The sequence below is a fragment of the Mustelus asterias genome, chromosome 4 (genome assembly GCF_964213995.1).
Source record: "Mustelus asterias chromosome 4, sMusAst1.hap1.1, whole genome shotgun sequence".
NCBI lineage: Eukaryota > Metazoa > Chordata > Chondrichthyes > Carcharhiniformes > Triakidae > Mustelus > Mustelus asterias.
In genome coordinates, this window is record NC_135804.1 from 45,460,429 (window position 1) to 45,486,329 (window position 25,901).

The following is a 25,901-nucleotide window of genomic DNA, read 5'->3' on the forward strand; positions in this document are numbered from 1 at the left end:
GCCTGGTATGGAGGGTCTTAGCTATGAGGAGAGATTGGGTAAACTGGGGTTGTTCTCCTTGGAAAGACGGAGAATGAGGGGAGATCTAATAGAGGTATACAAGATTATGAAGGGTATAGATAGGGTGAACAGTGGGAAACTTTTTCCCAGGTCGGAGGTGACGATCACGAGGGGTCACGGGCTCAAGCTGAGAGGGGCGAAGTATAACTCCGACATCAGAGGGACGTTTTTTACACAGAGGGTGGTGGGGGCCTGGAATGCGCTGCCAAGTAGGGTGGTGGAGGCAGGCACGCTGACATCGTTTAAGACTTACCTGGATAGTCACATGAGCAGCCTGGAATGGAGGGATACAAACGATTGGTCTAGTTGGACCAAGGAGCGGCACAGGCTTGGAGGGCCGAAGGGCCTGTTTCCTGTGCTGTACTGTTCTTTGTTCTTTGTACTTTGGTATTATTGTGTGCTGTAATAAATTACAGCTGTAATTCTACAACTGGACTATGTTCATTTACAAAGTGTGCAGATTTTTTGGGGCATGTGGTAACTAATATTAGGTTGTAATTTAGACATAAGATCATATGATTGATAAATAAGGATGAGGCAAATCCTTCCATCCATTTTAAATCATCTATCCAGAGAGATCCCAGGGGAGGGGAATGGACCTAGCCTGAAGGTAATGTTACTGAACTAAGGATCTCGAGACCTGGACATGAATTCAGATCCAAGCACGGCAGCTGGGGGAATTTAAATTTGATTCATAAATGTGGAATAAAAAGCTAGTATCAGTAATGAACATCTGGAAACTATCAGATCTAATTCACCAATGTTCTATAGGGGAGGTAATCTGCCATTCAGACATGATCTGATCTACATTTGACTCGAGACCCACAGCAACTGGAAAATTCTTAACGTTTCTCTAAAATGGCTGAACAAGCCAGCCACTCAGTAGTATCAAATCGATAAAGAAAAGTTAAGACAACTGGACTGGACGCTTGGCATTGACCTAGGCACCGGAAACAACAAAAGCACACCCTGTCCAGTCAATCCTGCAAAGCCCTCCTTACTAACATTTAGGCACTTACACCAAACTTGAGAGCAGTCCCAGAGACGAGTCAAGGAACAGCCCAATATAGTCATACTTCGCAGCCGATGTCCCAGACTTCTCCATCACCATCCCAATGTATGTTCTTAGCAACAGGACAGCCCACTGAAAGTAATGGCTCAGTATTACACAGTCAGGACGGAATGATCCTGGGAGTCCAGAACACTGACTATGGATCCCATTATGTTTTATGGCACTGGGTCAAATAATAGACCAGACTACCACCTGCTGATTGCCCCCTACCACACTCGTTCAGCTCTGCTCCTTCATGTTGAGCACCACATGGAAGAAGCACCAAGGGTAGCAAGGATAGAGAATTCTTGGATAGAGCAAGGAAGGGGACTTCCAATATCCATCACCAGTAGTACCTCAGTAAAAGCATTACCTACGGAGCTGGCTAAGTCCTCATAGCTATATCTATCAGACTGTGGTAGGTGGTGAGAGAAACAAGAAGTGAGGAAAAACCTACTTGACCTAACCTTTACCTATCTACCTGTCTCAGAATACGCTCTCAAGCTTGGGGCAGCCACCACAAAGGCACAATGGGGAAAGGCCACCATTTAAAGCCTTTCAACCAAGGCAGACCGAGGGCCCAGTAACTGTAGAACACCCTCGGACTGAGTAACTGTGTGCTAATCTGAAAAACAACAGCACACAGTGAAATGTGATGAATGTATATAGTTTAAAGAACTGAACTGTAATGTCTTGTAACTGAGCACCATAAAGTATTGTATATGACTGGTTTTTTTGCACTGTTTGTAATTATTGGGAATGTTGTTTTGCAATGGCTTATTTCAGAGTTTTTATGAAGTATATTTTTGAAATAAATAAAAAATCTGTCCATGACAGAATTGATAGGAGTGACCATCACATAATCCTGGTGCTAGTGAGGTTACATCTGAGCACTGAGGACATGCTCCATTGTGTTGTACAGCACTAGCACCATGCTAAAACTGAACATCCATGAAGCACTATGGGCCATCAACAGAGGCAGAAATGCATTCAACAGCATTATGTAGCCTCATGTCAGCATATCCCTCACTCTACCGTTATCACTGGGCACTGCAACAACCCACCAAGCTTCCTTCAACAGCATCTTTTAAACCTGCGACCTCTACTAGCTAGAAGGAAAAAGGGCAGAAAACATGTGGGAACACCACACACTATCCTACCTTAGAACCAGAGAATCTCTACAGTGCAGAAGAAGTCCATTCGGCCCATCAAGTCTGCACCGACTCTCCAAAAGAGCACCTCACCCAGGCCCACCTATTTTGTGCTTTCTATTGTGTAGCACTTATACCTGTCTACATTTCATTTGCCATTGCTACACCAACTTGGGCACCTCTTTGCACAACTCTGTAAATTTAGAGCAGATTCCTCCAATTTCACTGCCCTTGGATTTTATCATTTGCATAATAGGCTATTTTGCATTGATTCTCTGAATACAGGAAAATTATGTAAATTAGAGACTGTTGTTCCCAGAACTGAGCCTAAAGCGCATGACTCAGTTCTTCCTCACACATGATAGAATGCTTTTAACTAGTAATTATTTCCTTCAGCCACTTCCTTATTAATTCCAAGGCTTTACCCTGAAATCCCTCACATTTGAGTTTTATTCACAGCCTTTGATAGGAATTTTATCAAGAGTCTTTTGGAAACCAAAATACACCTCACCAGACAACTTAGCTCTACTTATCTCTCTCCACTTGAGTTGCCACTTCCTCAAAGAACTCAAGGAAATTGGTTCGTGTGATCTTTCCCTCCTGAATCCATGCTGACTGATGTTAACCAGATTTTTGATCTTCATATTTACTCCCAATAATCAATTCCACTCGTTTACATGAAAGTGAAATAAGCCTACTGGCTCTTTGTCCTCACTTTCTGTTTGATCAGCCTCATTTGAATATGGACATCCCATTAGATTGTTTCCAATTTACTTGTACCTCTCTAGATCCATTGGCTCCTTCATAATTGTCAGTACCTCACAAATCACCATCCTATTCTCTGGGATCAATACCATCTTAGTCTCAGGGCATTAGTTTCAAGCCCATTTAGTCTCTGTATCATCCTTCTTAATTATAATGATTTTACTTTTGGTATACTTGGACGGACCTGTTTCATGTCTTCCTTTGTGAATACTTGGAAGAAATCATTCAAATAAGTGCCATTTTGTGCCTTCTCTTGGTTTCAAGCTTGGAATATCTTTTACAATGTTCACTTGTTTTCCTGATTTCACTGATGTTGCAGTGCAGAGAGAATTGTTTTATTGCTATGATCAGCTTCAGCTGCCGTGATTTGACCAGGTAACTCATACGCCTTCTGATCAATCTTTTAATGCCTTTCTGCATTTCTTTGAAGTCACTCCAGTGACACTCGCCCCCCCCCCCCCTCTCTCTCATTCTCCCTGCAAGATTTGGACAAGCATTCTTCCCTTCCATCTCACTTTTTAAATTTATTTAATAATCAAATTAGGGTAAAACATTTTAGTCTGAGTTAGTTTGTTTTAGAAATGTATTTGCATGCTTGACATAAGACTTTTAAAAGTATTCTCATTTTCTTGTAATTTGATTTATTATTGTCACATGTATTAACATACAATGAAAAGTATTCTTTCTTGCGCACTATACAGACAAAACATACCGTTCATAAAGAAGGAAATGAGAGAGTGCAGAATGTAGTGTTACAGTCATAGCTAGGGTGTAGAGAAAGATCAACGTAATGCAAGGTAAGTCCATTCAAAAGTCTGACAGCAGCAGGGAAGAAGCTGCACTTGAGTCGGTTGGTACGTGACCTCAGACTTTTGTATCTTTTTCCCGAAGGCAGAAGGTGGAAGAGAGAATGTCTGGGGTGCATGGGGTCCTTAATTATCATGGCTGCTTTGCCGAGGCAGCGTGAAGTGTAGACAGTCAATGGATGGGAGGCTGGTTTGATGGATTGGGCTACATTCACTACCTTTTGTAGTTTCTTGCGGTCTTGGGCAGAGCAGGAGCCATACCAAGCTGTGATACAACCAGAAAGAATGCTTTCTATGGTGCATCTATAGAAGTTGGCGAGAGTTGTAGCTGACCTGCCAAATTTCCTTAGTCTTGGTACTGAAATGTTATTGAACAACATCTCCCTCAAAGCTACTTCCTTTAATTATTTCCAACGTTCAATTAATTTAGCCTTTGATTCTCGTGCTGTAAATAACTAACTCCTACATTAGGTTAAACTTTATTATTCTATGGGTGCTGTCCTCTGCGGTACTGTTTCATATATTTTCTGGGTCTTGTTTGAAAATCAGATCAAGACGATTAATTACAATAAAACCTATGCAATGATTTTATCGTTGCGTAATTAGGTAGTCCAATTTGCAACTGGGTATGTTACTAATTTTGCTGTTATGTTACTAAACTGGTAACTCACTTTCAGTTGGCATTTGCACGAATTATCTTTGATCAATAATGAACAACCTCAACTCATTTCAGGTCTTTGTCAGCTTTGAAGTTCTTAATTTTCTCCCTCCGCCTTCTCCAGTGCATATACATTCTCCAGTGCACAGCAATAGTAAATGGGTTGTTGCTGGGCTGTTGGCACCTGTGGAACAATACCCTGCACAGGAGAAAATGACATTCTTAAAGCTATGCATAGTCTTCTAACATGTACTTACTACCTGTATTCACACACAAAATCAATTACGTAAGTAGGATGACTAGGGAAAGGCTTAAAAGAAAACATGAGATTGTTAAATGGCTGCTGACGAACATACGGGACAACAGAAAGAAGCATAAAAGGAAACAAGATACAAATCAATTTCCTTTTCTTTGTTCAGTTTCTTTTCAAATGTTGTTCATTTTTTATCTGTTCCAAAGAATCTGAAATGTCATATGCTCCATCCTTTCCATAGATACTGTATTGTTGTCCACAGATGAATGACTCAGGTCATTCCAACATTTTTGCTTTTGTTTTAAGATTTACATCATTGTGGCTTATTTTCTTTTCATCTGAACTGTCCTGGTTGGGTCTTTTAAGAATTTCTTTAAATCTTGGAGATTGTTTCATTGTGGGTAGTGAGCCAAAATATGCTACTGTACGGTTCTTTCTGAACTTTGGCTTGTGGCTAGGCAGAGATTTGAAACCTATCCTCTGTTGGAAAAATATGGCATGAAAGCTTGAATGGGCAGAAGGAAATCTCAGTGTCAACTGAAATCTGATAGTTATGCTGAGCTGCTTTTGAAATTAAGGCTAGTTTGTGACCTGAATGAGTGTAACCCTGTAGCAGATTCAAACATAATTTCAGTATTTTTAAAAATTCTGTGAACAGTAAATTAAATGAAAATAACTAAGTATCTGTTTATGCTAACAAAGAGTTAAATAAGTTCCTATTGAGCAAGTGAGGCACAGTAAAAGAGGAAGCTGTGGTGTAAGTGTCCTAAAATTCAAATTTCAGGTCCAAATTATTTGCAACTTTCTAAACTGACCAAACTCTAAACCATTTCACTTGGTGAGGTTTTGAGGTGGTAGACTTTACAGAAGGGAGGGTTGGAAACGTTCCCTTTTTGAGTGAAAGTATTCTTTAGAGGCTTATAATACTTAGAAGGAGCCAAACAGCATGGGAAAAATCAGCTATTACAGTTTTCTAGCAGTTATTGACAGACCTCTATAAAATATGCAATATTTTTGGTGCTTTTTCCTGCGAATCCTCAGGTAAAACAAATATCTTAGATTTTCGCTTGCTCTCAATCTCCGGAGATAATTATCTTCAGCAGTAAAATAACTAACTACATTTTCAATACACTGTGCATTGATAATATTTTAGTCATTAACATAACCACTAACTTGGGCTGGTATATATCCAGGGTGGTCAGACCATCCAACCCCCATCTGGTGAGAAAATCTTGTCAGAATGGTGCTGGCTAATCAAATGACTAGCAACTCTCAGGTTCCAGCATTGCCACTAGGAACAATGGCCACTGCTGGATCTACAGATAGCCCCCAAAGGTAATTGTCACTGGAACCAGCTATGAAGGCAAGAGGGTGGGGGAGGAATGGTGGGGCAAGAACTGGGGGGGCAAGGGGTGGGTGGGGGGCAGGGGGGGGGGGAGGGGGGGGGGCCTCAGATGGGGTAGTGCATTCCAGATCAATTGCCATAAATCTGTTTTCAGTTAGGAAGGCAAATGCAATGTTAGCATTCATGTCAAGAGGGCTAGAATACAAGAGAAGGGATGTACTCCTGAGGCTGTATAAGGCTCTGGTCAGATCCCATTTGGAGTATTGTGAGCAGTTTTGGGCCCTATATCTAAGGAAGGATGTGCTGGCCTTGGAAAGGATCCATGTCTTATGGTCTTATGTTTTTTAAATTTGTTCATGGGATGTGAGCATTGCTGGCTTGGCCAGCATTTACTGCCCAAGTTTAATTGCCCTCGAGAAGATGATGGTGAACTGCCTTGTTCAACCATTGCAGTCCATGTGGCGTAGGAACAGTGCTATAAGGCAGTTTTAGTATTTTGACCCAGCAACAGTAAAGGAACGGTGATATTGTTCCAAGTTGTGAGCAGAACGTCCAGATCGTGGTATTCCATTGATCTTCTGCCATTGACCTTAAAGGTGGTACAGGTTGTGGGTTTGGAATATGTTGTCAAAGGAGCCTTGGTGATTTGTTGCAGTGTATCTTGTTGATGGTATGCACTGTTGTCATTGTGTGTGGAGGGAGTCGGTGTTTAAGGTGGTGGATGGGGTGCCAGTCAAGCAGATTGCTTTGTCCTGGATGTTCTAGAGCTGCTTGAGTGTTCCTGGCTTTGCACTCATCCAGACAAATGGAGAGTATTCCATCACACTCCTGATTCTTGTCTTGTCAATGGCGGACAGGCTTTGGGGAGTCTAGAGAGGAGTTACTCACTGCAGGATTCCCAGCCCCTGACCTACTCTTGTATCCACAGTGTTTATATGGTTGGTCCAGTTCAGTTTCTGGTCAATATTAACCCCCAAGGTGGTGATTGTGGGGGATTCAGCGATGGCAGTGCCATTGCATGTCAAGGGGCAATGATTAAATTCTCTCTTGTTGGATATGATCATTGCCTGGCATTTGTCTGATGTGATTGTTACTTGCTACTCATCAGCCCAAGTCTGAATATTGTTCATGTGTTGCTGAACAAATACGTGACACAGGCTACTTCAATATCTGGGGAGTCACGAATGGTGCAAAACATTCTGCAATCATCAGCAAACATTCCCAATCCTGAGCTTATAATGGAGGGAAAGTCATTGATAAAACAGCTGAAGATGGTTGGGCCTAGGACACTACCCTAAGGGTGATGTTCCAGGACTGCACGTACAAACATACAAATTAGGAGCAGGAATATCCATTTGGCCCTTCGAGCCTGGTCCACTATTTCAGTAAGGTCATGGCTGATCATATTGTGGCCTCTACTTCAAATTCTGCCTACCCTTGATAAACTTTGACTCCTTTGTTAGCCCCTGCCTCCGCCTCTCTCTGGGGTAGAGAGTTCACGACCCTCTGAGAGGGTCATGCCATAATTGGGAGACCCCTTATTGTGTCCCCTAGTTCTTGTCCCTCCAACATGGGGAAATATCCTTTTAGAATCTACCCTGTCAGATCTCCTCAGGATCTTGTATGTCAGAATAAGATCATCTCTCAATCTTCTAAACTCCAATGGATACAAGCTCAGTGTCTCCAACCTTTCCTCGTAAGATAACTCTCCCACTCATCCCCAGTATCGGTCAAGTACTGCTGCTTCCACATTTATATCCTTAAATAAGGACACTAAAACTTGTACACTGTACTCTAGACAGGAGTTAGAAGTCTCTACTTTTATAATCCATTCCCCAACAACATTCTATCTACCACCTTAATCACTCACTGCTCTTGCTGCATCTGCATACCAACATTTCCTGATTCATATACCAGGACACCTAGATGCCTCTATATCCTAAGAGTCTACAATTTCTCTCCATTTAAATAATATACTGCTCTTCTATTTTTGCTGCCAAAGTGGACAAGTTCACACTTTCCCACATTAACTCCATCTGCCAAATCTTTACCCACTCTCGTAACCTATCCATGTCTCTTTGCAGACCTCTTATGTCCTCTGCACAACTTATTTTCTTTCTTACCTTTGTATCATTAGCAAATTTAGCAATCATACATTCAGTTCCTTCATCCAAGTCATTGATATAAATTGTAAATAGTTGAGGTCCCAGCACTGATCGTTGTGGCACTCCACTCATCACATCTTGCCAACCTGAAAAAGACCAATTTTTCCCTACCCTCTGCTTCTTGTTAACTATGATGTGGAGATGCCGGCATTGGATTCTTACTCTTGTTAACTAACCAATCATCTATCCATGTTACCATGAGCTCTTATTTTGTGTAGTAACCTTTAGTGTGCTGCCACCTTAAATGACTTCTGGAAATCCAAGTACAGCAGAACAAGTTTGCTTTTACCCATGCCACTTGTTACTTCAGTTAACTCCAATAAATTATCCAAATATGGTTTCCATAATTTATTGAAATATACGAAGATGATTGATCTCTAGCAATCACAGCCATCTTCCTTTGTGCAAGGTATGTCTCCAACTAGTGGAGGGTCTGATTCCTTTTGACTTCAATTTTGATAGGGTTTCTTGATGCCACATTCAGTCAAATGCTGCCTTGATGTCAAGAACAATCACTCTCACCACCTTTTGAGTTCAGCTCTCTTGTGCATGTTTGGACCAAGGCTGCCACGAGGTCAGGAGCTGAGTGAACCTGGTGGAATCCGATCTGAGCATCACTGAGTAGGTTATTGCTGTGTAAGAGCCGCTTGTTTCGAACTTTGGACAGACCTTTGGACATGAGCGGAGATCCAGTTAGGGACCAATAATGTTTTTAAAATGGTCAAAGTTTGAAATTTAAGGAGCCTGTTTTGGAATAGAATGACAAGATTCCACAGGTTTTGAATAAACGTTCCTGTACAAGTTCTGAAAGGCGAAATAGTTTATAAATCTGTCTTGCACGTTGAGTTCAGTGCAGGTATGATGTGCGTGCGAATTAACAGATGAACTGTGGTCGGACATACAAAACTACAGAGTAAATGACAAATGCAACCAAAAATGGATTCCATGGCTTTTTCAACAACCCACCCAGATATTAGTCCTATTGGTCAAAAAATCTCATTGAAACATTGGCCCGTAACTTCCGATTGCCAGCAGAAATGTATGGTCCGCCAAAAATAGAAGAAAAGTTGCGTACTTGCGTTTCCTGAGCAGCTCTGCCAAAACTCCCTCGGACCCTCAGCACAGCCATCTTACCAGGCCCCAGCATGACGCAAGAGATTCCTAACTACAACCCCTTATGACGCGGCAAGCCTGGCAACACCCATTCAGGTAGAGGTTCCAAAAGGCTGTTTTGCACTGAAAACAGGATTGCCTGATTTTAAAAGTTATGTATTTGTATTTCATTTTTTAAAAACTATTTCTTTTAAGTGGTTAATATAACTGTTATTGGCTCACTCAAACTGTAATTTTAAAATTTATTTTCATTATTGAACATGCATATTATTCAATATGTATAAATAACCAAATGTTTCATTTGTTTTAAATTGTAAAAGTACTATTTAGAGTCCTTGAATCATAGGGGCGAATTTTCCTGTTCTGCCCACCCCAGGAATCATAGCAGGTGAGGGGTGGACCATGGAAAGGTCCGTTGACCTTGGGTGGGTTTTTCCAGTTTCGGGGCGAACGCAGCCGCAAATTCCCACTGATAGGTTTCTACAGTGTGGAAGGAGGCCATTTGGCCCATTGAGCCTGCACCGACCATAATTCCACCCAGGCCCTATCCCATAATCCCACTTATATATTCCACTAATCCCCCTGACACTAAGGAGCAATTTAGCATGGCCAATCAACCTAATATGCACATCTTTGGACTGTGGGTGGAAACTGGAGCAGCTGGAGGAAATCCATGCAGATGCGGCAGAATGTACAAACACAACACAGACAGTCCACACAGACAAGGCTGGAATTGAACCCGGGTCCCTGGATCTGTGAGGTAGCAGTGCTAACCACTCTGCCACTGTGTTGCCCTAAATCTGCATTGTATTATTATGCAACTTTTTAATGTGGGGCATGCTTGTAAGTGGTTGTGTGTGTTTTAATTTAGAATATGGTCAGAACTACTTGAACCATGATTTGGATACCTGCATGAGATTGATCAAAGGAGAGTTCACATTTTGGGCCACGGAATAGTCTAGATGTATTTATCATTAGTATTCATCTGCCTTGCTTGCTTCAGTTATAATTCTCATATTTAGCTGTTCTGAATGTTTCAATCAAGTATTTGTATAATTTCATATTTACATGTTTGGTTTCAGTAAAGCATTCGTAGAATTTTGTACTTTAATGGAAAATATTCACAAAAATAATGTTATAAATACAAAACTTTGATACTATGTTAACATTTAACTAAACATTTTACTTCAGTAGCTGCACTGACATGTTGCCTCGTTTTTTCACGTTTCTTACAAAATATATTTCTTTAACAACAATCAACAAAATATCTATACGTTAACACAATTCTGTTGTCGCTAAACAAGGAGGTGATGGATGGATATGAGGTGGGGAAGAGGGAGAAAGACTGGGGAGGGGGCAGGGGAAGGGGAGAGGAAAGGGCTTGGATTTTACATATAGTGTGACTCTTGCATGTCTACATCAAAGTATCAAAAAGAACTTCAGTTAAGAATCAAGTGAAAAGCGCGATGTTCCAGCGGTGGTAGAACATGACTCCAGATTTTCAAGCTGCTGTGGATTCTCTAATACCAAGTTCACATCAGCTTACAGGAAACTTGCAAATGTCATCTTAAGTGATGGGCTTTCCTAAAGCATTTGAAGTAGCAAAGATGCATAAGGATCAACATTGCATCAGGGAGACTCCTAAAATTGGGATAAACATTACAGCATATGTCATCTTAAGGGATACACTTTCCTGAAGCATTTGAACTAGCCGAGTTACACAAGGATCAACATTGCATCAGAGAGACTCTTGAAATAGGGTTCAAAGCTGCTCAAAATATATTGCAGAATCCAAATGCTGAAGTTCATTCCAGACACTGACATCCACTTTGTTATTTATGAACAAACATTTTTAATGGAATTAGTTGTCATGACAAAGTTGTAAAAAAAATTTTTAAATCATTCTTTCGTTTTGTGCTTGTATGTTAAACAACTTTTAAAAATGTACAAAAAAAACCCTACTCAAAGAATGTCTGCTGCCTCTATGTGCTGCAGCTAGACAAAAAGGGTAAGTACAAAGAAATAAGGGCAAAATCTCGTATCATCGTGGACCCAAATGTATGCATTTCATTTTCGATGAGACTTTGTAGAAATGGAATTGTCATTTTTAGTGTTGGAGGTTTCAGCACAGTTATAGCTTCGCACTTCAGGACCGGCAGCTATCATATCGGATGTTCAAAATTGGTGCTTTTAGCACACACGCACACTTCCGTGATGTCCTACATGCATGTGCGGTGCTCAATCAACTTAACCCAGCCTTTCGGGCCAGAAGTTTGTCTTTCTGATGAGGGTTTCCAATATCCACCTTTTGAAGACCCTATCTTGGAATTCTCCCCAAACGTCGCTCCTACTCAGACAGCCTTAACAATGGCCCACCTCAGGTTTTCAGTCTTGCCTTCCAAGATTCCTTCTCCCTGGATTCCCAAATACACTCAAACACTAGTTTACAAGCACACTTTCAAATCTATGGCCACGTCAAGCAGAACATCACTGCCTCTTGCTCCAGCAGCGCTCTTTACTTAAAGTCTGTTCCCCGCATCCCTTTCTCTAACTTTTCATTCAACTTCACTGGGAACTTTGCCTATCCCTGTCTCTGTGCTATTTGTTGATTGACTGACTCACCAAAACTGACTGCCTCAAGAAGAGCTGTTTACTAATCCTTGGATTGATCTGGTGACCTACCAATACACTCTGAGGATCCCATCCTTGTTATGAAGCCCATGAACCAATGTAACAAGCATTGGAACATCTTGTACCTTAATATCACAATCTCCATACACTGCTAATTTAACACTCAGGGCTACAATGAATTGAATTCGTAACATACTTCTTCAATATGTCGACGACATTTTCCATCACTTTATAATGATCAAGAGTCACCTTTTATAGGCAATAATTGTCCTGCATTTTGTGGACAGGACATACCTGAGCAATTTTCCACATTGAGTAGCTACTAGTGTGACTGGACTGGCTTCATTAGAGGCACAGCTAGTTCTGGATCACAAGTCTTCAGTACTACTACCGGATTATTGTCAAGGCCCATAGCCTTTGCAGTATCCGGTGCCCTCAGCCATGTCTTGGTTTCACATGGAGTGAGTCGAATTGGCTGGATACTGACACCTGTGATATTGAGGATCCCCGGAGGAAGCCAAGATGGATCATCCCACTTGGCACCTCTGGCTGAAAATTGTTGCAAATGCTTCAGTTTTGACTTTTGCTCATATGTGCTGAGTTCCCCCATCATTGTGGATGGGGATATTTATGGAGCTTCCTCTGCCAGTGAATTATTTAATTGTCCACAGCCATTCTTTCTATGATTCTTGACTGGATGTGGCAGGACTGCAGAGCTTAGATCTGATCCATTTGTTGTGGGATTGCTTAGCTCTATCTATCGCATGCAGCTTCTGCTGTTTGTCATGCAAGTAGTCTACGTGGATAACCAGGGAAATTGAGGGATTGGTCAAAAAGAAAAGAGTGGCGTACGTTAGGTCCAGGCAGCTAAAAACGGAGGGAGCTCTAGAGGAATACAAAAAGTAGGAAAGAACTCAAACGAGGAATTAGAAGGGCAAAAAGGGGTCACGAAATGTCCTTGGCAGACAGGATTAAGGAGAATCCCAAGGCATTTTATTCATACGTTAGGAACAAAAGGGTTGTCAGGGAAAAAATCGGACCTCTCGGGGACAAAAGTGGGGAATTATGCTTAGAGCCCAAAGAAGTAGGGGAGATCCTAAATGAATACTTTGCGTCGGTATTCACAAAGGAGAGGGATGTGTTGACTGGGAGTGTCTCGGAGGGGAGTGTTGACCCGTTAGAGAAAATCTCCATTACAAGGGAGGAAGTGTTAGGTTTTTTTTTAGGGAATATAAAGACTGACAAATCCCCAGGGCCTGATGGAATCTATCCCAGGCTGCTCAGGGAGACGAGAAATGAAATCGCTAGGCCTCTGACGCAAATCTTTGTCACGTCAGTGCACACAGGTGAGGTCCCAGAGGACTGGAGGATAGCTAATGTGGTCCCGTTATTCAAGAAGGGTAGGAAGGATAACCCGGGAAATTATAGGCCGGTGAGCTTGACGTCCGTGGTCGGGAGGTTGTTGGAGAGGATTCTTAGAGATAGGATGTATGCGCATTTAGAAAGGAATAAACTCATTAACGATAGTCAGCATGGTTTTGTGAGAGGGAGGTCATGCCTCACTAACCTGGTGGAGGTTTTTGAAGAAGTGACTAGAATAGTTGACGAGGGAAGGGCCGTGGATGTCGTCTATATAGACTTTAGTAAAGCGTTTGACAAAGTCCCTCATGGTAGGTTGGTGCAAAAGATTGGATCTCATGGGATAAAGGGGGGGGTGGCTAGATGGGTGGAGAACTGGCTTGGTCACAGAAGACAGAGGGTGGTAGTGGAAGGGTCTTTTTCTGGCTGGATGCCTGTGACTAGTGGTGTTCCGCAGAGCTCTGTATTGGGACCTCTGCTATTCGTGATTTATATATCTGGAAGAAGGTGTAACTGGGGTGATCAGTAAGTTTGTGGACAACACGAAAATGGCTGGACTTGCAGAAAGTGAGGAACATTGTCAGAGGCTACAGAAGGATATAGATAGGCTGGAAATTTGGGCAAAGAAATGGCAGATGGAGTTCAATCCAGATAAATGCGAAGTGATGCATTTTGGTAGAACTAACGTCGGGGGGAGCTATACGATAAATGGCAGAACCATAAGATACGCAGAGGGACTTGGGTGTGCAAGTCCACAGATCCTTGAAGGTGACGTCACAGGTGGAGAAGGTAGTGAATAAGGCATATGGCATACTTGCCTTTATAGAACGGGGCATAGAGTATAAAAGTTGGGGTCTGATGTTGCAGTTGTATAGAACGTTGGTTCGGCCGCATTTTGAATACTGCGCCCAGTTCTGGTCGCCACACTACCAGAAGGACATGGAGGCTTTAGAGAGAGTGCAGAGGAGGTTTACCAGGATGTTGCCTGGTATGGAAGGGCTTAGTTATGAGGAGAGATTGGGTAAACTGGGGTTGTTCTCACTGGAAAGACGGAGGATGAGGGGTGACCTAATAGGTGTATAAAATTATGAAAGGCATAGATAGGGTGAACGGTGGGAAGCTTTTTCCCAGATCGGTGGTGATGTTCACGAGGGGTCATAGGTTCAGGGAGGGGGGGGGGGAGGAGAGAGGGGGAGGAGAGAGGTTTAACACAGATATCAGAAGGACATATTTTACACAGAGGATGGTGGGGGCCTGGAATGCGCTGCCGGGCAAGGTGGTGGAGGCGGACACACTGGGAACGTTTAAGATTTATCTAGATAGCCACATGAACAGAGTGGGAATGGAGGGATACAAAAGAATGGTCTAGTTTGGACCAGGGAGCAGCGCGGGCTTGGAGGGCCGAAGGGCCTGTTCCTGTGCTGTTTTGTTCTTCTTGTTCTAGTGTGTAACTTCACCAGGTTGACACCTAATTTTTAGGTATGCCTTGTGTATCTCTTGGCATGCCCTGCTGAACCAGGGCTGATCCCACGGCCTGATGGTTATGGGAGAGTGGGGGACTTGCCAGGCCACGAAGTTACAGATTGTGTTTGTATACAATTCTGCTGCTGCTCATGGCCCACAGCATCTCACGGATTCAACTACTCAATCTATCCCAATTCGCACAGTGGAATTGCCACATGACATGATGGAGAATATGCTCAATACCCAGGGGTGATGGTGTCCAAGACGTTGCCATATTTTCCCTATTCAGACCTTATAGATAAGATACATAAACCACATCCTCTGCTGAAACCTGCAATTGATCTTTAGTTCAATTTAACCAATTGAGGTATTTTGGCTGACAAATCGTGTCTGCTGGTTAATGCCCTTTTCCCACTAGAAACAGGTTCACTTTATGTACTCCATTACAACCCTTCAAGATGTTGAAAACCTTTACCAAATCCTCATTTAACACTTGCTGCTCCAGGAAGAACAACTGTAATTTCTCTATTCTTTCCAAGTACGGAACAGGAGGAAAGAAGAGAGGAGTGGGACTAATTGGATAGCTTTTTCCAAGAACCAGTACAGGCACAATGGGCCAAATGGCTTCTGCCTCCTCCTGTGCTGTAATTCCATGATCGTCAACAGTCATGTTAAAATGATGCACCTCTCTTAAAGCTAAGAGATTCTAAGGGAATTTTCCATATTTCAGTTTGATTTATTTATCAGATCTCTCATCTGATAAATAAACTGTCTGCTCCTTTATTCCTTAGCTGGACAGAAAGGCCAAAACCTGTCCTTGAGCCTCCACCAACTCTCCATGAATTCACAATTTTAAACCAATACAAAGCGTTTAAAGGCCTGACATAAGAGAGCTTTTCACATCGTGTGATTACCTGGTATACATTCCTAGTAGAAATGACAACTCTAAAATTATTTAAGTACCAATTGTTTGCCAGTGTCGGGGATCTTGAGGACTTGTACGCTCAAGGTGGGCTGAATGATCTTATCTGGAATTATTTGTGGTCAAACATGTCACGTCACTAATGCCAGCGAGTATGTCTGATTCTTGTCTTTCCCTTTCCACTTGCTTTTCTTTTCTAGTAAATATATTTAGTTTCTCCAGTTCCTCACCCAAGCTGCTGGAAGTGATTCATTGATGTGAATCTAGAATCCCAAACAACATGGCACAGTGGGCTGAAATACACATGCGTGCTATTAATATATTATTTTTAACTGAAGATGGCCTGTTTAGCGAACAATCTTGATAATCTCACTATGGAGTGGATCTTGCCATTGTTGGTTGAAGTGTGAATGAGTAAATATCAGAAGAATCCTGTGGTATTTTGCTTTTCAATATTTGCTGTTTGCTATCTTGCAGGGCGATGCTTTTTTTCTTGACACTATGCCAGCCATACACAAATGTCGAAGTTGAGGTAAGCGTTCAGTGCTTAGTAAGTGCTTAGCTGCTGGTGTTGATTACCATCTTTCAATTTAACTTGAACCTCTTGGTTACAGAGACTTAAAAATAAACTTTCCATTGGAGGGAGAAATAGAAGTGAAGAGGAGACAAGTTGTTTAAAATGGAATGGATAAATTGGCTGCAAAGCAGGTTGCTGGACTGAACATGGAGCTAGAGGACAAGAATGCGCATATGCTTATCTAGAAAACTCAAAATCCAGCACAGCCCCAGAGAACGAGCAAATGAATATGATAGAAAGTGCCACAGTACATCGCCTTGTCATAATTAAAGATGCATGCATCACCAACATGCTCTCACTTTTACAGCAGGCAAAAGAAAGCAAAATATATGAAAGTGCACTTTGCAGCTAGAGTGATTTTAGAATTTACTAAAGGTGGGTTAGAAGCGCTGAAGGTATGAGACGTTTGCAAAGAGACTTTCTGCAATATTTTGATTGACTTTTTGTTAATTAGTTGGATTTTCTGACAATTTGTGGAGATGCTGTACTGACTACAGCTAATCTAAATATGAAAATGAAAAAATTGGTGAGATCTTCAATACAAACCTATCAGAATCTAGTAAATCCCACTCCGGATCCATTGTTAAATGAAACAACTCACGCCTACAGTAATCCCATGCAGCAATGCTTTTCGCATTCACAAAACCAAACACGCTCATTATTGCTCCTGTTCCAATCTGTCAATCCAGAAACAAATGGTTTCATTAATTTAAATTTTAGACTTATTTATTTTCAAGTAGTTTCATTGAAGAAGGATCTTTAGAATAATGGGATATATCCAAATCTTAACCACATTTTCCCTCTTGGAGCTGATCAACCTGCCTGTCATTTCAAATATTTTCAAATAGTGGGTGGAGTCCATAACTGAACATATTATACATGGAAGGAATCAATTTGATAGAGTGAATGGTCTTTCTGTGTTTCATGCGTTCTTAAATTCTTGTGTTTTTCAAAGCCAAGAATGGTGACCATCAAAATTTGTTCAGTGCAACTTTGCAGAGAATATCATTACTTTGTCAATCTTGTTCACTAATGTCCTTTAGGGAAGGAAATGTGCCATTCTTGCCCGGTCTGTCCTACATATGACTCCAAATCCACAACAATATGGTTAACTCTTAAATGTCCTCAAGCTGTACAATAAATCCTGGCCCAGCCAGCATCACCCGCATCCCATGAACAAATTTTTAAAAATCGGGTCAAGAACAATTGAAGAAAGGAATACAAATTGTCAATTAAAATGTCCCTCCTGTGTGCTTTCAGATTTTTAAAAATACATAATTTCTACCTACACTGAGCAAAAAATAAGGAAGGAGAAATAACCAGCAAGGAGGAATGATAGCTTTTAACTAGATTATGTGAAATAGTTCCACCTACTTTAAGTTCACCTTTTGACTTGTTTTCAACTGGGACTGTTTTGACCAGCTAATATGGAATTCTGTAACATAGATGTGTTTGCTTTTTGTGGTTTTACACAATTCATCTCAATTTTATTAACAATTATTTGAGTCATAGTTTCATCTTTGAAGAGGATGTGGCAATTAAACTGCTGTAATTTGTACCACCTTCAACATACAGTCCAGCTAAACTAAAGTGTATTAAAAAAGTTAACATTAAAGGTCCAATTTTATTCCTAACCTTTTCCTTAAGTTCCCCATAGAGGTCTGCTGTCAAGTATTCTTTATCTGTAAATCTGAAAACTGAATGGGCAGCACCGTGGCACAGTGATTAGTATTGCAGCCTCACAGCAGCAGGGACCCGAGTTCAATTCCAGCCTTGGGTGTCAGTCTATATGGAGTTTGCACATTCTCCCCGAGTCTGCATGAGTTTCCTCCGGGTGCTCTGGGTTCCTTCCACAGTCCAAAGATTTGCAAGTTAATTGGATTCACATTTTTAATTTTTAAGTAACCATGGATCAGAAATCTACCTTACCGGACAAGTTTTGGCTCATCCATAGCGATGTTGGAGAAAGAGATTCCTTAGATACATGACTGCTTCAGGTCTAGACAAAAAAAACACTTTGACCCATCATTAGAACAGCGGATGCTTCGGCCACAGGCCTCAGCACACTCTGATTTCAGAAACAACTGGAAGGCCAGTGCATTACACACCCAGAGGACAGTCGAACACAGATACAAGATACACCATGATCGAAAAAGGAGCTCTTGTTTCAGACTACATTATTGGTCTGAGGAGGGGTTGGGGTTTCCAGTGGGAGCATTGATGGTATAGATCAAAGTCCAGTCAAAATCATGTTAAACAGGTCTTAGACAGTAGGTCAATGAATTTTCAATTGTGAATGTCATCCTGCTACCACTCCAAACATATTGGAATAAAGGGTGGCAAGGGAGATTGAAATTGGCACCATGTGTGACACACTCCATTGATGCTTTTTTTGAATCATAATGTTGCATTTTTGGCCTTGTGTGAAAACAAGTAAAACATAGAGGAAGATGGACTGAATCAGTGCAAGGTGTGAATTTCTGAGTAGGTAGAATTGCATTGTTAAATATATTTCGTATATGTTTTCATATAATGAAAATTTCTGGGATCATTATGTATTATGCCATGAATGGTTGGATATTTGTTGTTTGATTTTAACTTAAACATCACTGTTGTAGGGAAACATTGCAACCAATTTGCACAGAGCATTTTCCCACAACCAGCAATGAGATACACAATCGATTAAGCTATTTTAATGATATTGGCTAAAGAATATTGTAATAGGCCATTATACTGAAGTGCAACTTGAACCCATAGCCATAAGACTCGAGTTGAGAGTCCAATCAACTGACTCGCAGCTGATCACAAAATCACCATTTTCTAATTATCTTGCTCCAAGTGGACAAAAGCCTTTGAAATGAATGATTATTTTGATATTTCAGTGTACTTGGCAAATCCAGGAATGTTTGTTCAGTAGTCTCTTTGTATTCTTACAAGATGGTGTTACTTTTTGATGTAACCTGGACACTGTTTCCACTCTGTTCTCAATTAATGGTCCAAAAGAAATTTATTTTTGGATGCCACTGGTTACCATGCCTTGCTTATCTGCTCTTTCATTTATACAGGATCTGTTTGATCCAATGTTGCTGGTTTGCAATTCACTTATGCTCTGGATATTTCATACCTCCATATAGTCAGAATTAGATGATGTAATGCTGATAAAATTTCATTTAACATTCGCAGTTTCTGCCTGTATATGTGCCGAGTGATGAAGAAAAATGTGATCCTCTCCTATATGGCAACAGAGTTCGTAGTGTTATGGCCTTGTAAGTAACCTGAAAGCTTCACTTCCCTATATTATTAATTAGTTATATATTTTTATTTGCAATATTCCTTCTCAGACATGATCATTTCATTTTGCCTTTGTATTGGATAAAAAAAACATTATTTCTAATTTTCAATAAGTACTCAGCCTCACTCCTATTTTCATACTTTGGTCATGGTATTTAATACCTTACTGATAATTTGAGTCCTATGAATAGACGAATGTTATGTAGATGTGTGCAACGTTTAATTTCATGTTTCCTGATGGTATATCAAAATGTTTGCTGAATGTATTTTATCATTTTTGCAGAGCATTGGATGTGCCACTTACAGATCACACATTTGAAGATTGCAGACTGATGATTTCAGCCGGTGAACTGACTTTACCCATGGAAGCAGGCTTGGTGGAGTTTACCAAAATAAGCAAAAAACTCAAGTATGTGAATCTGGTTTTATGGGATGATTTAAAAGCTTGCATTGCATCCAAAGTTTGAATATTTAAATAAGAGTACAAATACTCTGATTAAAAATGTTGATTTTTCCAAGAAATTGTTGGATCAAATGAATACCTGTCTTTCTCAAACCAGTGACAAACCACTTCTTCAATCCAATGCTTGTGCACTATATCTAACATACTTTAAAAGTCACTCCTCTCTGCTTATAGAATATTAAGTATTTTAAATGCCTCCCAAATACTCATGAAAAGATGGAGGGAGGGAAGACAACAAAATGTTTCACCTACAAATGGAAAGGCTGTGATTTAGCACTAATAAAGCACTAGGGCAATGCCTGTTAGAAGATGTTTGACACTCTCTAACATGGGACATTGTCTATTTGATCCCTTATAGTCCAATATCATACAGACATATCTTAGAGGCTTCACCTTTTTTTTAGCAGTACAGCAAAGCTTTCTTCTTCTTGTTATTTTCTTCAGGGTACAAATTTTAATTGCTTTATCTTAAGTAAGACCCACCAAAGAATTCTGAGTCACGTTAGTGTTCTGTCCCACTCCCAGTCATAATTAGCAGGCCATAGAAACATTTGTTTTTATTTTCAATACTGATTTCCCCTACGTGTTTACCACTTGTTTGGTTTGCTGCCTGTCATCGATTGCCGCTCCACCTTCCCCATGCAGTTTAAGCTGAAGAGAAGTGGGACAGAAAATGGTGAGTAAATACAAATAGAGGGACAAAGGATCAAAGGAATGGTGATGGAGAGTAGGTCAAAAAGAGAAAAGTGCAAAGGAAATGAAAGCAAGAAAGAAAACCAAAAAGAGGAGCAGAACAGGATTGATATTAAAAGAAATCTGAGTCATGATTTCAGATTCTTTGTTGAAACCATGCATCTAAATTTGCACACATTTGGATATAGTTGTGCAATAGGAACATTTCCTGCCGGAACATTGTGCAACCCCAAATGCAGAATGGGAAATACACAAAGTCTGAATTTGCCAAGACGTATCAGGAGGAGCATTTATGCTGCTGCTGGCCCCATGAAAACTATTCTCAAAGCAAATTTGAAACTTTATAAAACAGCTTGTCCCACAAGGCGGAGGATGCAAAATGCATTGGGCTCCTAAAAATGACATAGGATCTCAATTTAAATATTTCAATGAGGCCGCCAATTATTTTGGCTGGGAGCCCTATTACTGCCAAATTTTTTTTTACAATCTCTTCCTATCCTGCTCATAGTATTTTGGGCTGGTTATTATTAAGTATTTTTCTTTTGCGTGTGTGTGTCCATACTTTGTATTGAATTGTGACCATTAAAGTCTAACTTAACCCATGTTTTCTTTTGGGGGGAAAATACTGGGTTATTTGGGGGGAAATGTGTTGAACCTGTACTCATGAAAAGCTTGTCATACTGAATATGTAGAGTAGGAAAGGGAAGATCATGTGAATTCTATCTCCAAACTCATGAAGGTTCTAATTTTTAGGTCTTTTTTTTGTGTTGTCTCTTTCTATTTTGTCTATCCTTTGTATGTGACATAAAGTGCAAATATTAACAGTGATAAATACCCCTGGCTGCTATCAAAAGTCTTGGGAAGAAGTCAGTGTTTAAACAAGCAAACTTAGAAATCTATGTCCAATTATTTGCTTTACTGTTACAGCCTGAAATGGGACAATGTAAGAAAACAGCTGGACACGTTTGCTGCAATTGCCAATAAATCCAAAGGTGGAAGGATTGGTGTTGAAGAATTTGCCGAATACTTGAAACTACCAGTTACACCTGCGCTTCGAGAAGTGTTTGCTCTTTTTGATCGGGTGGGTGATTTTTCTGTAATTTTTTGAGAAGTATGTGTAGCAGGGAAGCCGCAGTTAGGAAAGGGAAACAAAATTCTTCCCAGAATATTTAGAAACATTTTAATAAGTTTATAGGACATTGATCATACCTCCCTAAAGTAAATAGGCCCAGCAGCAGCCTGGGAAGGTTTTGGAGGGTTTAAAAGTGCTTAACTTGGAGGTTTCAGCCTCATTGTTCCACAGGAGCAGGCTGAGGGTAAGGGAGCTTGTTTGTGCACTAATTTATTTAATTATTTTTCAGTTAAATTAGTGAAAAAAATCGGAGGTTTTTTTCTAAACAGGAAATAGGCCCAGCAGCAGCCTGGGAAGGTTTTGGAGGGTTTAAAAGTAGGCCGCACCTTTGAGCGGGCAGCGTCGTTAGCGGGCAGCGGAGTGAGCAGGGGACAGAGTGAGAGCTAAAAGGGCTTTGGCTCACAGGGCTTCGGCGAAGGCGAGGAATGTTGTTTGTTTGTTTTTCTTCGGTTACACCCCCTTTTTGTTTTATCCCCAAAACTAAAAAGGACATGGCTGGTATGAGTGGGAGGCCAGTATACTGCATTCGGTGTGGGATGTGGGAGTTCCTGGAGACAACTTGCCTCCCGGAAGTCCATATCTGTGCCAGATGTGTGGAACTGCATCTCCTGAAGGATCGTGTAAGGGAGCTGGAGCTGAGGCTCGATGAACTCAGTTTAGTTAGGGAAAATTAGAGAGTAATAGATAAAAGTTATAGTCAGGTAGTGACACCAGGGTCTCGGAAGGAAGACACGTGGGTCACAGTTAGGAGGGGTAATAGTCAGAGGGGTGATGTGCCAGAAAGTACCCCAGTGGCAGTCTCCCATAAAAGAAAGGAATGGGCAACAGATGGGAGAAGGGAAGGGAGTGAGCAGTCTGTGGAGGGATCCCCTGTGGTTGTCCCCCTCCAAAATAGGTATCTTGTTTTGGATTCTGTGGAGGGGGATGACCCTCCAGGGGTAAGCCACGAGGACCAGATCGCCTCCACGGAGACGGGCTCAGGGGTCCGGAAGGGAAAGAAGGGGTTTAGGAGAGCGATAGTTGTGGGGGACGCAATGGTTAGAGGCACGGACAGGCGCTTCTGTGGGACTGAACGAGAATCCAGGATGGTAGTCTGCCTCCCTGGTGCCGGGGTACTGGATGTCTCCGAGAGGGTAGGAAGCATATTTAAAAAGGAAGGTAGTCAAACGGATGTGATTGTACACATTGGTGGAAATGATGTAGGTAGGAAGAGCAGGGGGGTCATACGAGAGAAATTCAGGGAGTTGGGTGCTAGGCTAAAAAGTAAGACCTCCAAGGTAGCAATATCTGGACTGCTCCCGGTGCCTAGTGCAAGTGAGGCTCGGAACAGGGAGATTCTACAGTTGAACGCGTGGCTAAAGGACTGGTGCAAGAGGGAGGGTTTTAAATTCATAGATAACTGGGAAATCTTCAAGTCAGGATGGCAACTGTACAGAAAGGATGGGTTACACCTTAACTGGAAGGGAGCAAATATCCTGGCTGGGAGTTTTGCTAGAGTGTTTCGGCAGGATTTAAATTAGTGTGGCAGGGGGGTGGGGAACAAAACAGGAGGTCAGTAAATACTGAGGCTGGGGTCGAGCTGGGGGCCAGGGCAAGGCTAGCTAAGAGGAGGAGCACTCTGGAGGAGGAGGACCTGACTGGGCCTGGAGGTCTGGAGTGCATCTGCTTCAATGCGAGGAGTGTAACGGGTAAAACAGACGAACTTAGGGCCTTAATGCTTGTGCGGAATTTGGATGTGGTTGCGGTGACGGAAACTTGGTTAAAAGGACAGGACTGGCAGCTGAATATTCCGGGGTATAAGTGTTTTAGGCGAGACAGAGGAGGGGCTAAAAAAGGTGGGGGAGTAGCGATATTAGTTAAGGAGCATATTACCGCGGTGCAGAGGGTAGACAACTTAGAGGGGTCATGTACTGAGTCGCTGTGGGTGGAACTCAGAAACAGGAAGGGTGCAGTCACTATGCTGGGGGTGTACTACAGACCACCCAACAGCCCACGGGAAGTGGAGGAAAGGATATGTCAGGAGATTCTGGATAGGTGCAGAAAACATAGGGTTGTTGTAGTGGGGGACTTTAATTTCCCTGGCACAGACTGGAAAGTGCTTAGAGCTGGGGGTCCGGACGGGGAGGAATTTGTAAAATGCGTACTGGAAGGTTCTTTGGAACAGTATGTAGATAGCCCGACTAGGGAGGGGGCTATGCTGGACCTAGTTCTGGGAAATGAGCCCGGTCAGGTCGTCAAAGTTTCGGTAGGGGAACATGTGGCAAATAGTGACCACAACTCTGTTAACTTTAGGATAGTAATGGACAAGGATGAGTGCTGTCCTACGGGCAGGGTGCTAAATTGGGGGAAGGCTGACTATAGCCGGATTAGGCAGGAATTGGTGGATGTTGATTGAGAGAGGATGTTCGAGGGTAAGTCCGCGTCTGGCATGTGGGAGTCTTTTAAGGAACTGTTGATAAGGCTGCAGGATAGGCATGTGCCTGTAAAAAGGAAAGGTAGGATTCGAGAGCCGTGGATAACCAGGGAAATTGAGGATCTGATTAAAATGAAAAGGGAGGCGTACGTTAAGTCCAGGCAACTGAAAACAGATGGAGCTCTGGAGGAATACAGAGAGAGTAGGAAAGATCTCAAACGGGGAGTTAGAAGGGCAAAAAGAGGTCACGAGATGTTCTTGGCAGGCAGGATTAAGGAGAATCCTAAGGCATTCTATTCATACGTTAGGAACAAAAGAGTTGTCAGGGAGAAAATCGGACCTCTCAGGGACAAAGGAGGGGAATTATGCTTAGAACCCAAGGGAATAGGGGAGATCCTAAATGAATACGTTGCATCGATATTCACGAAGGAGAGGGGCGTGTTAACCGGGAGTGTCTCGGAGGGAGGTGTTGACCCGTTAGAGAAAATCTCCATTACAAGAGAGGAAGTGTTAGGTTTTTTAGGGAACATTAAAACTGACAAAGCCCCAGGGCCTGATGGCATCTATCCTCGACTGCTCAGGGAGACGAGAGGTGAAATTGCTGGGCCTCTGACGGAAATCTTTGTCGCTTCTTTGGACACGGGTGAGGTCCCTGAGGATTGGAGGATAGCGAATGTGGTCCCGTTGTTTAAGAAGGGTAGCAGGGATAACCCAGGAAATTATAGGCCGGTGAGCTTGACGTCCGTGGTAGGGAAGTTGTTGGAGAGGATTCTTAGAGACAGGATGTATGTGCCTTTAGAACGGAACAATCTCATTAGTGACAGACAGCATGGTTTTGTAAGAGGGAGGTCGTGCCTTACAAATTTGGTGGAGTTTTTTGAGGAAGTGACAAAAACGGTTGATGAAGGAAGGGCCGTGGATGTCGTCTATATGGATTTCAGTAAGGCATTTGACAAAGTCCCACATGGCAGGTTGGTTAAGAAGGTTAAGGCTCATGGGATACAAGGAGAAGTGGCGAGATGGGTGGAGAACTGGCTTGGCCATAGGAGACAGAGGGTAGTGGTCGAAGGGTCTTTTTCCGGCTGGAGGTCTGTGACCAGTGGTGTTCCGCAGGGCTCTGTACTGGGACCTCTGCTATTTGTGATATATATAAATGATTTGGAAGAAGGTGTAACTGGTGTAATCAGCAAGTTTGCGGATGACACGAAGATGGCTGGACTTGCGGATAGCGAAGAGCATTGTCGGGCAATACAGCAGGATATAGATAGGCTGGAAAATTGGGCGGAGAGGTGGCAGATGGAGTTTAATCCGGATAAATGCGAAGTGATGCATTTTGGAAGAAATAATGTAGGGAGGAGTTATACAATAAATGGCAGAGTCATCAGGAGTATAGAAACACAGAGGGACCTAGGTGTGCACGTCCACAAATCCTTGAAGGTGGCAACACAGGTGGAGAAGGTGGTGAAGAAGGCATATGGTATGCTTGCCTTTATAGGATGGGGTATAGACTATAAAAGCTGGAGTCTGATGATGCAGCTGTATAGAACGCTGGTTAGGCCACATTTGGAGTACTGCGTCCAGTTCTGGTC

At 42.0% G+C, this 25,901-nt stretch overlaps 1 protein-coding gene across 1 annotated transcript in view; it reads left to right on the forward strand.

Moving 5' to 3' along the window:
- The window catches only part of lpcat2 (lysophosphatidylcholine acyltransferase 2), a 73,158-nt gene that overhangs the window by 37,977 nt on the left and 9,280 nt on the right, over positions 1-25,901 (forward strand). The window contains exons 8-11 of the mRNA XM_078210908.1: positions 16,221-16,275; positions 19,504-19,586; positions 19,895-20,020; positions 21,695-21,848. Of these exons, the coding sequence (XP_078067034.1) occupies positions 16,221-16,275; positions 19,504-19,586; positions 19,895-20,020; positions 21,695-21,848 (418 nt within the window). The remainder of the gene's footprint in view (positions 1-16,220; positions 16,276-19,503; positions 19,587-19,894; positions 20,021-21,694; positions 21,849-25,901) is intronic.